Source organism: Ammospiza caudacuta, chromosome 34 (assembly GCF_027887145.1).
Source record: "Ammospiza caudacuta isolate bAmmCau1 chromosome 34, bAmmCau1.pri, whole genome shotgun sequence".
Classification (NCBI taxonomy): domain Eukaryota; kingdom Metazoa; phylum Chordata; class Aves; order Passeriformes; family Passerellidae; genus Ammospiza; species Ammospiza caudacuta.
The window spans coordinates 3,483,093-3,494,305 of record NC_080626.1 but is presented as its reverse complement, the minus strand read 5'-3'; the positions used below and the strand labels follow the sequence as shown (position 1 = coordinate 3,494,305).

General features: G+C 45.9%; 1 protein-coding gene across 1 annotated transcript in view; it reads left to right on the top strand.

Annotated features, from left to right (window-relative positions):
- The first annotated feature begins 396 nt into the window (after positions 1–396).
- PRKCG (protein kinase C gamma) overlaps positions 397–11,213 on the top strand; it is a 40,314-nt gene continuing 29,497 nt past the window's right edge. Inside the window, exons 1-5 of the mRNA XM_058822704.1 lie at positions 397–590; positions 3,593–3,624; positions 4,674–4,756; positions 7,554–7,665; positions 10,131–10,262. Of these exons, the coding sequence (XP_058678687.1) occupies positions 397–590; positions 3,593–3,624; positions 4,674–4,756; positions 7,554–7,665; positions 10,131–10,262 (553 nt within the window). The remainder of the gene's footprint in view (positions 591–3,592; positions 3,625–4,673; positions 4,757–7,553; positions 7,666–10,130; positions 10,263–11,213) is intronic.

Here is an 11,213-nt window from a genome sequence, read left to right as displayed (position 1 = left end):
TCTCGCACAGGTGTCCGTGTGTCCGTCCGTCCGTCCATGGCGCTGGCCGAGCCGCAGCGGTCGGTGGCGTCAGCGCTGGGCGGCCCCGCGGGGCCCGGAGCGACCAGAGTGGCAGTGTCCGTCCAGGTGTCCGTCCAGGTGTCCATCCAGGTGTTCCTTACCCCTCTCTCTTTCTCTGTCCCACAGGTGTCCGTCCGTCCGTCCGTCCGTCCATGGCGCTGGCCGAGCCGCAGCGGTCGGTGGCCGGAGCGCTGACCGGCCCCGCGGGGCCCGGCGCCGCTCGGCCGCTGTGACCAGAGGTTCAGTGTCCGTCTGTCCATCCAGGCATTGTGTTCACTGCTCTTTCTCTCTCCCACAGGTGTCCGTGTGTCCGTCCGTGTGTCCGTCCGTCCGTCCATGGCGCTGGCCGAGCCGGAGCGGTCGGTGGCCGGAGCGCTGGGCGGCCCCGCGGGGCCCGGCGCCGCTCGGCCGCTGTTCTGCCGCCGGGGGGCGCTGCGGCACAAGGTGGTGCACGAGGTGAAGAGCCACCGCTTCACCGCCAGGTTCTTCAAGCAGCCGACCTTCTGCAGCCACTGCACCGACTTCATCTGGTCAGTGACACCTGGGGACACGTGGGACACACCTGGGGACACCTGTGACACACCTGGGCACACCTGTGACACACCTGGGGACACGTGGGACACACCTGGGGACACGTGTGACACACCTGGGATACACCTGGGTACATCAAACATGGGGGGTTCTTCAAGCAGCCGACCTTCTGCAGCCACTGCACCGACTGCAGCTGGGCAGTGACACCTGGGGACACGTGGGACACACCTGGGCACACCTGTGACACACCTGGGGACACGTGTGACACACCTGGGGACACGTGGGACACACCTGGGCACACCTGTGACACACCTGGGGGGAATGGGACACACCTGGGATACACCTGAGAACATCAAACACGGGGGGCTCCTCAAGGAACTGAACCTTCTGCAGCCACTGCACCGACTGCAGCTGGTCAGTGACACCTGGGGACACGTGGGACACACCTGGGCACACCTGTGACACACCTGGGCACACCTGTGACACACCTGGGGACACGTGTGACACACCTGGGATACACCTGGGTACATCAAACATGGGGGGTTCTTCAAGCAGCCGACCTTCTGCAGCCACTGCACCGACTGCAGCTGGGCAGTGACACCTGGGGACACGTGGGACACACCTGGGCACACCTGTGACACACCTGGGGACACGTGTGACACACCTGGGGACACGTGGGACACACCTGGGCACACCTGTGACACACCTGGGGGGAATGGGACACACCTGGGATACACCTGAGAACATCAAACACGGGGGGCTCCTCAAGGAACTGAACCTTCTGCAGCCACTGCACCGACTGCAGCTGGTCAGTGACACCTGGGGACACGTGGGACACACCTGGGCACACCTGTGACACACCTGGGCACACCTGTGACACACCTGGGGACACGTGTGACACACCTGGGATACACCTGGGTACATCAAACATGGGGGGTTCTTCAAGCAGCCGACCTTCTGCAGCCACTGCACCGACTGCAGCTGGGCAGTGACACCTGGGGACACGTGGGACACACCTGGGCACACCTGTGACACACCTGGGGACACGTGTGACACACCTGGGGACACGTGGGACACACCTGGGCACACCTGTGACACACCTGGGGGGAATGGGACACACCTGGGATACACCTGAGAACATCAAACACGGGGGGCTCCTCAAGGAACTGAACCTTCTGCAGCCACTGCACCGACTGCAGCTGGTCAGTGACACCTGGGGACACGTGGGACACACCTGGGCACACCTGTGACACACCTGGGCACACCTGTGACACACCTGGGGACACGTGTGACACACCTGGGATACACCTGGGTACATCAAACATGGGGGGTTCTTCAAGCAGCCGACCTTCTGCAGCCACTGCACCGACTGCAGCTGGTCAGTGACACCTGGGGACACGTGGGACACACCTGGGCACACCTGTGACACACCTGGGGACACGTGTGACACACCTGGGGACACGTGGGACACACCTGGGCACACCTGTGACACACCTGGGGACACGTGTGACACACCTGGGATACACCTGAGAACATCAAACATGGGGGGCTCCTCAAGGAACTGAACCTTCTGCAGCCACTGCACCGACTGCAGCTGGGCAGGGACACCTGGGGACACGTGGGACACACCTGGGGACACGTGTGACACACCTGGACACAGCTGTGTCACACCTGGGGTGAATGGGATACACCTGGGTACATCAAACACGGGGGGTTCTTCAAGCAGCCGACCTTCTGCAGCCACTGCACCAACTGCAGCTGGTCAGGGACACCTGGGGACACGTGTGACACACCTTGGGACACGTGTGACACACCTGGGGACATGTGGGACAGGTGTGACACACCTGGGGACACGTGTGACACGCCTGGGGACACCTGGGGACACGCCTGGGGACACCTGGGGACACGTGTGACACACCTGGGGATATGTGGGACACGTGTGACACACCTGGGGACACGTGGGACACACCTGGGGACACGTGGGGGGGGTGGGACACACACGGGCGGGTGTCCCTGGATGTCCCCAGCTCTTCCAGGGGTGTCCCAGGTGTGCCCAGGTGTGCCCAGGTGTACCTCAGGTGTGTCAGGTGTATATCCTAGGTGTGCCCAGGTGTACCTCAGGTGTGTCAGGTGTGTGTCCCAGGTGTGCCCAGGTGTACCTCAGGTGTGCCAGGTGTGTGTCCCAGGTGTGCCCAGGTGTACCTCAGGTGTGCCAGGTGTGTGTCCCAGGTGTGCCCAGGTGTGACCTCAGGTCCTCCTGGATATGGCCCAGGTGTGCCCAGGTGTGTCAGGGGCATCTCAGGTGCCCCCATCTATGCCCAGGTGTGCCCAAGGGTATCTCAGGTGTGCCCAGGTGTTCCTGGGTGTGTCTCAGGTGTGTCAGGTGTATCCCAGATGCCCCCAGGTGTGCCCAGGTGTATCTCAGGTGTGCCCAGGTGTATCTCACGTGTATCCCAGGTGTGCCCAAGGTGTTCCTGGGTGTGTCTCAGGTGTGCCCAGGGGTGTCTCAGGTGCCCCCAGGTGTGCCAGGTGTACCTCACGTGTATCTCAGGGGTATCTCAGGTGTGCCCAGGGGTATCTCACGTGTATGCCAGGTGTGCCCAGGAGTGTCTCAGGTGTGCCCAGGTGTATCTCAGGGGTATCTCAGGTGCCCCCAGGTGTGCCCAGGGGTATCTCAGGTGTGCCAGGTGTACCTCACGTGTATCTCAGGGGTATCTCAGGTGTGCCAGGTGTACCTCACGTGTATCTCAGGTGTGCCCAGGTGTGCCAGGTGTACCTCACGTGTATCTCAGGTGTGCCCAGGTGTGCCAGGTGTACCTCACGTGTATCTCAGGGGTATCTCAGGTGTGCCAGGTGTACCTCACGTGTATCTCAGGTGTGCCCAGGTGTGCCCGGGTGTATCTCACGTGTATCTCAGGTGTGCCCAGTTGTGCCAGGTGTACCTCACGTGTATCTCAGGTGTGCCCAGCTGTGACCCCGCCTCTTTTTTCTCTCCCTGCAGGGGCATCGGCAAACAGGGCCTGCAGTGCATGGGTGAGACACCCCCAAAACCCCCCAAAATTACCCCAAAATCCCCCCCAAAATTTCCCCAAAAATCCCCAAAATTACCCCAAAATCCCCCCCAAAATTTCCCCAAAAATCCCCAAAATTTTTCCAAAAATTCCCCCCAAAAAATCCCCAAATTTTCCACCCAAATTTCCCCCAAATCCACCCAAAATCCTCCCCAAAATTACCCCAGATTTCCCCCAAAATCCCCAAATTTTCCCAAAATTCCCCCAAAACCCCTAAAATCCCATCCAGGACGTCTCAAATTCCCCAAAATCCCAAATTCCCCAAAATTCCCCCCTGAAATCCCAAAAATTCCGAATTTTTCCCCAAATTTCCCCTCTGTGGTTTCTGTGGTTGCCACGGCAACGCAGCTCCGCCTGTCAATCATCACCCAGGCCACGCCCACCCCACATCCCAAAGGCCCCAAATTTGGGAATTTCGGGGGAATTTTGGGGAATTTTGGGAATTTTTGGGGTCTTGGGGAGGATTTGGGGAAACTTTGGGGGATTTGGGAAAATTTGGGGGGGTTTGAGGGAAGATTTGGGGGAAAATTTGGGGTCCTGGGGAAAATTTTTGGGAATTTTGGGGGACATTTAGGGGGAATTTTGGGGGTTTTCGAGGGGAATTTTGGGGGAAATTTTGTGAATTTTGGGGGAATTTTGGGAATATTTTTGGGTGGAAATTGGGAATTTTAAGTGGATTTTTGTGTGAAATTTGGGGAATTTTCAGGGGAAGTTTTGGGACTTTTTTAGGGGAATTTTGGGAGGAATTTTGAGGGAATTTTGGGGATAATTTGGGGGGAATTTTGGGTGGAATTTTGGGGGAAATCTGGGTGGAATTTGGGGAAATTTTAGGGTGAGTTTTGGGGTGAATTTTGAGGGTTTTTTTTAGGAATTTTGAGGGCAATTTTTGTGATTTTGGGTGGAATTTTGGCTTCAATTTTTGGGAAATTTTGGGTGGAATTTGGGGATAATTCGGGGTGAATTTTGGGAATTTTTTGGCATTTTTGACCCTTTTTTTTTTTTTTTTGGCAGTTTGCAGCTTCGTGGTTCACAAGCGCTGCCACGAATTCGTCACCTTCGAATGTCCCGGGGCCGGGAAGGGGCCCCAGACTGACGTGAGTCCCAAATTCCCCCAAAAATCCCTCCAAAATTCCTCCCAAAATCACAAAAATTCCCCCCAAAATTCCCTAAAATCAGCCCAAAAAATTCCCCCTAAAAATCCCAAAAATTCCCTCCAAAATTTCCCGAAATCACCCCAAAAAATTCCCAAAAATTCTCCCAAAATTACCCCCAAATTCCCCCCAAAATCCCTCAAAAATTCCTCCCAAAATCACAAAAATTCCCCCCAAAATTCCCTAAAATCAGCCCAAAAAATTCCCCCTAAAAATCCCCAAAAATTCCCTGAAATCACCCCAAAAAATTCCCAAAAATTCTCCCAAAATTACCCCCAAATTCCCCCAAAAATCCCTCCAAAATTCCTTCCAAAATCACAAAAATTCCCCCCAAAATTCCCTAAAATCAGCCCAAAAAATTCCCCCTAAAAATCCCAAAAATTCCCTCCAAAATTTCCCGAAATCACCCCAAAAAATTCTCCCAAAATGACCCCCAAATTCCCCCAAAAATCCACCCTAAATTCCCAGAAAATACCCCTAAATTTGTCCCAAAATTCTCCTTAAAAATCAAAAAAATTTCACCAAAGTTCTCTCAAAATCCCTCCAGAATCTCCCTCAATTGCCTCAAAATTTCCCCCCAAAAATCCCCAAAATTCTCTCAAAATCCCCTCCAGAATCCCCCTAAAAATCCCCAAATATTCCCCCCAAACTTCCCAAAATCACCCCAAAAAATCCCCAAAAATCTCCCCTAAATTCTGAACAATTCCCCAAAAATTCCTCTCAAAAATCCCCCAAAATTTCCCTGAAAATTCCATCCAAATTCCCAGAAATTGCCCCAAAATTCCCATGAAAATTCCCCAAAAATTCCTCTCAAAAATCCCCCAAAATTTCCCTGAAAATTCCATCAAAATTCCTGGAAATTGCCCCAAAATTCCCAAAAAATTCCTCTCAAAATTTCCCCAATTGCTTCCAAAAATCCCCCTTAAATTACCCCAAAATTTCCCTGAAAATTCCATCCAAATTCCCAGAAATTGCCCCAAAATTCCCATGAAAATTCCCCAAAAATTCCTCTGAAAATTTCCCCAATTGCTTCCAAAAACCCCCCTTAAATTCCCCCAAAATCCCCCAAAATTTCTCCAAAAAATCCCCAAAAATCCCCTAAAAATCTCCCCAAAATAATCCCAAAATTGCCCCTAAAAATCTCCAAAATTCCTCCCAAAATCCCCCTGAAAATACCAAAATTTCACCAAAAATCCCCGATTTTGCCCCAAAAATTGTCATTTTTTCACTCAAAATTCTCCATTTTTTCACCCAAAATTTTGGGAATTCCCCCAAAATCCCAGGACCATTTTAACCCTTTAAATCCCAAAATCTCTCCCTAAAAAAATCTCATTTTTTCCCCTCTAAAATTGACATTTTTGCCCCTAAAATCCCCATTTTTTGACATAAAATCCTCATTTTTTCACCAAAATTCGTCATTTTTTCACCCAAAATTTTTGTGAATTTTCCCAAAATCCCAGGACCATTTTAACCCTTTAAATGCCAAAATTTCACCCAAAATTCTCCTTTTTTCCCCTCTTAAATTGACATTTTTGCTCCTAAAATCCCCATTTTTTGACATAAAATCCTCATTTTTTCACCAAAATTCGTCATTTTTTCACCCAGATTTTTGTGAATTTTCCCAAAATCGCTGAAATTGTGCCCAAATTTGCAGGACCCTCGGAACAAGCACAAGTTCAAGGTGCACAGCTACAGCAGCCCCGCCTTCTGCCCCCCAAAATCCCCAATTTTCACCCCAAAATTTTCCCGAAAATTCCCAAATTTTTGCCCAAAATCTCAGGAATTTCACCCAAAATTTCAGTTCTCCAAATTTTAACCCTTTAAATCCCAAAATCTCACCCAAAAAAATCTCATTTTTTCCTGTCTAAAATTGACTTTTTTGCCCCTAAAATCCCCATTTTTTGACATAAAATCCTCATTTTTTCACCAAAATTTGTCATTTTTTCACTAAAATTTATAATTTTTTCACCAAAATTTGTCATTTTTTCACCCAAAATTTTGGGAATTCCCCCAAAATCCCAGGACCTTTTTAACCCTTTAAATGCCAAAATTTCACCACAAAAAATCTCCTTTTTTCCCCCCAAAATCCCCATTTTTTGACATAAAATCCTCATTTTTTCACCAAAATTCGTCATTTTTTCACCCAAATTTTTGGGAATTTTCCCAAAATCGCTGAAATTGTGCCCAAATTTGCAGGACCCTCGGAACAAGCACAAGTTCAAGGTGCACAGCTACAGCAGCCCCGCCTTGTGTGACCCAAAATCCCCAATTTTCACCCCAAAATTTTCCCGAAAATTCCCAAATTTTTGCCCAAAATCTCAGGAATTTCACCCAAAATTTCAGTCCCTCCAAATTTTAACCCTTTAAATCCCAAAATCTCACCCAAAAAAATCTCATTTTTTCCCATCTAAAATTGACATTTTTGCCTCTAAAATCCCCATTTTTTGACATAAAATCCCCATTTTTTCACCAAAATTTGTCATTTTTTCACTAAAATTTATAATTTTTTCACCAAAATTTGTCATTTTTTCACCCAAAATTTTGGGAATTCCCCCAAAATCCCAGGACCTTTTTAACCCTTTAAATGCCAAAATTTCACCACAAAAAATCTCCTTTTTTCCCCCCTAAAATCCCCATTTTTTGACATAAAATCCTCATTTTTTCACCAAAATTCGTCATTTTTTCACCCAGATTTTTGTGAATTTTCCCAAAACCGCTGAAATTGTGCCCAAATTTGCAGGACCCTCGGAACAAGCACAAGTTCAAGGTGCACAGCTACAGCAGCCCCACCTTCTGCGACCACTGCGGCTCGCTGCTCTACGGCCTCGTGCACCAGGGCATGAAATGCTCCTGTGAGCGCAAAAATTTGGCAATTTTTGCAAATTTTGGGGAAAATTTGGGAATTTTTGGGATTTGGGAAAATTTGGGAAAAAATTTGGGGGGTTTGGGAAAAAATTGGGAAAAATTTGGGGGGGTTTGGGGGGTTTTAAAGGGAATTTTTGAGAGTTTAATTTGGATTTTTGGGGGGTTTTTTGGGTTTTGTTTTGGATTTTTGGGGGTTTTGTTTTGAATTTTGGGGGGTTTTGTTTTGAATTTTTGGGGGGATTTTATTTTGGATTTTTGGGGATTTTTGTTTTGAAGTTTTGGGGAATTTTTTGGATTTTTTTGTAATTTTTGGGGGGGCTTTGGGTGGATTGTGTTGGGGGATTTTGGGGATTTTAATTTGAATTTTTAGGGATTTTATTTTGAATTTTTGGTGATTTTATTTTGGATTTTGGGGGATTTTGTTTTGAATTTTTGGTGATTTTATTTTGGATTTTTGGGGATTTTTATTTTGAATTTTTGGGGATTTTATTTTGAATTTTTGAGGGATTTTACCTTGAATTTTTGGGGGATTTTGTTTTGAATTTTTGGGGGTTTTATTTTGAATTTTTGGGAGATTTTTTGGATTTTATTTTGATTTTTTGGGGGGATTTTTAAGGATTTTTGGGAAGGGGATTTTGGGGAAAATTTTGGGGATTTTTGTGGTTTTAGTTTGGATTTTTTGGGGAGATTTTAAGGAAAAATTTGGGGATTTTGGGGATTTTATTTGGAATTTTGGGGATTTTGTTTTGGATTTTTGAGGGATTTTATTTTGGATTTGGGGGGAATTTTATTTTGAATTTTTGGGGGTTTTATTTTGGATTTTGGGGGGATTTTATTTTGAATTTTTGGGGATTTTTATTTTGAATTTTTGGGGATTTTGTTTTCAGTTTTGGGGATTTTATTTTGAATTTTTGGGGATTTTTATTTTGAGTTTTTGGGGATTTTATTTTGGATTTTGGGGGTTTTATTTGGAATTCTTGGGGGATTTTTTGGATTTTTTTGTAATTTTTGGGGGGAATTTTGGAATTTCCCCCAAATTCCCGTTTTTCCGGCAGGTTGTGAGATGAACGTGCACAAACGTTGCGTGCAGAAGGGGATTTGGGGAAAAAACCCACAAAAAACCCACAAAAAATCCAAATAAAATCAGATTTTCTCCATTTTTTTTCCATTTTGACCCCAAAAACTCCCCAAAATTCCGGAATTTTCCCCAAAATTCCCATTTTTCCGGCAGGTTGTGAGATGAACGTGCACAAACGTTGTGTGCAGAAGGGGATTTGGGGAAAAAACCCACAAAAAATCCACAAAAAATCCAAATAAAATTGGATTTTTTCCATTTTTTTTCCATTTTAGCCCCAAAAACTTCCCAAAAATTCCCAAATTTCCCCCAAATTCCCATTTTTTGGCAGGTTGTGAGATGAACGTGCACAAACATTGTGTGCAGAAGGGGATTTGGGGAAAAAATCCACAAAAAATCCACAAAAAATCCAAATAAAATCGGATTTTTTCCATTTTTTTTCCATTTTGACCCCAAAAACTCCCCAAAATTCCGGAATTTTCCCCAAATTCCCATTTTTTCCCTGACTTGTGAGAGGAACGTTCAAAAATGCCATTTCTGGGGGAGCTTTTGGGAAAAAATCCACAAAAAACCCACAAAAAATCCAAATAAAATCGGATTTTCTCCATTTTTTTTCCATTTTTTTTCCATTTTTTTTCCATTTTGATCCCCCAAAACTCCCCAAAATTCCCAAATTTCCCCCAAATTCCCATTTTTTTGGCAGGTTGTGAGATGAACGTGCACAAACGTTGCGTGCAGAAGGGGATTTGGGGAAAAAAATCCACAAAAAATCCAAATAAAATCGGATTTTTTCCTTTTTTTTTCCATTTTGACCCCAAAAAATTCCCCAAAATTCCCAAATTTCCCCCAAATTCCCATTTTTTTGGCAGGTTGTGAGATGAACGTGCACAAACGTTGCGTGCAGAAGGGGATTTGGGGAAAAAAATCCACAAAAAATCCAAATAAAATCGGATTTTTTCCTTTTTTTTTCCATTTTGACCCCAAAAAATTCCCAAAAATTCCCAAATTTCCCCCAAATTCCCATTTTTTTGGCAGGTTGTGAGATGAACATGCACAAACGTTGTGTGCAGAAGGGGATTTGGGGAAAAAAATCCACAAAAAATCCAAATAAAATCGGATTTTTTCCTTTTTTTTTCCATTTTGACCCCAAAAAATTCCCAAAAATTCCCAAATTTCCCCCAAATTCCCATTTTTTGGCAGGTTGTGAGATGAACGTGCACAAACGTTGCGTGCAGAAGGGGATTTGGGGAAAAAAATCCACAAAAAATCCAAATAAAATCGGATTTTCTCCATTTTTTTTCCATTTTTTTTCCATTTTGACCCCAAAAAATTCCCAAAAATTCCCGAATTTCCCCCAAATTCCCATTTTTTTGGCAGGTTGTGAGATGAACGTGCACAAGCGTTGCGTGCAGAGCGTCCCCAGCCTGTGCGGGGTCGATCACACCGAGCGCCGGGGGCGCCTCCAGATTCGCATCCAGGCCCTGCCCGGGGAGCAGCTCCACGTCACAGGTACCGAAACCCCCCAAAATTCCCCAAAATTCCAAAAATATTCCCAAAAATCCCTCGGGAAGATTTTGGGAATTGTCAGGGAAAAAACCCTGTGGAAATCGGATGAAAAATGAGGAAAAAATGTGGAAAAATCGCGAAAATTCGGCTCAAAATCAAGGTGGGAGGGCCCAAAAATTCCCCCAAAAAATTCCCAAAGAAATTCCCAAAAAGTCCTTGGGAAAATTTTTGGAATTATCAGGAAAAAAATCCCGTGGAAATCGGATGAAAAATGAGGAAAAAATGGGGCAAAATCGCAAAAAATTTGGCTCAGAATTGAGGCGGAAATGCCCAGAAATTCACAAAAAAATCCCCCAAAAATTCCAAAGAAATTCCCAAAAAATCCTTGGGGAAATTTTGGGAATTGTCAGGAAAAAAATCCCGTGGAAATGGGATGAAAAGTGGGGAAAAATCACAAAAATTTGGCTCAGAATTCTGGTGGGAGATCCCAAAAATTCACAAAAAATTCCCCCAAAAATTCCCAAAATTTCTTGGGAATATTCCGGAATTTTTGGAGAATCTTTAGGGAAAAATCCGGCTAAAAATGGGAAAAAAAATCGCAAAAATTCAGCTCAAAATTGAGGTGGGAGGTCCCAAAAATTCACAAAAAATTCCAAAGAAATTCCCAAAAAATCCTTGGGAAAACTTTGGGAATTGTCAGGAAAAAAACCCTGTGGGAATCGGATGAAAAATGAGGAAAAATGGGGAAAAATCGCAAAAAATTGGCTCAGAATTGAGGAGGAAAAACCCAAAAATTCACAGAAAATTCCCCCAAAAAATTCCCAAAATTTCTTGGGAATATTCTGGAAATTTTGGGAATTGTCAGGAAAAATATCCCGGGAAAATCGGATGAAAAGTGAGGAAAATGTGGGGAAAAATGGGGAAAAACCACAAAATTTGGCCATTTTTTCACTG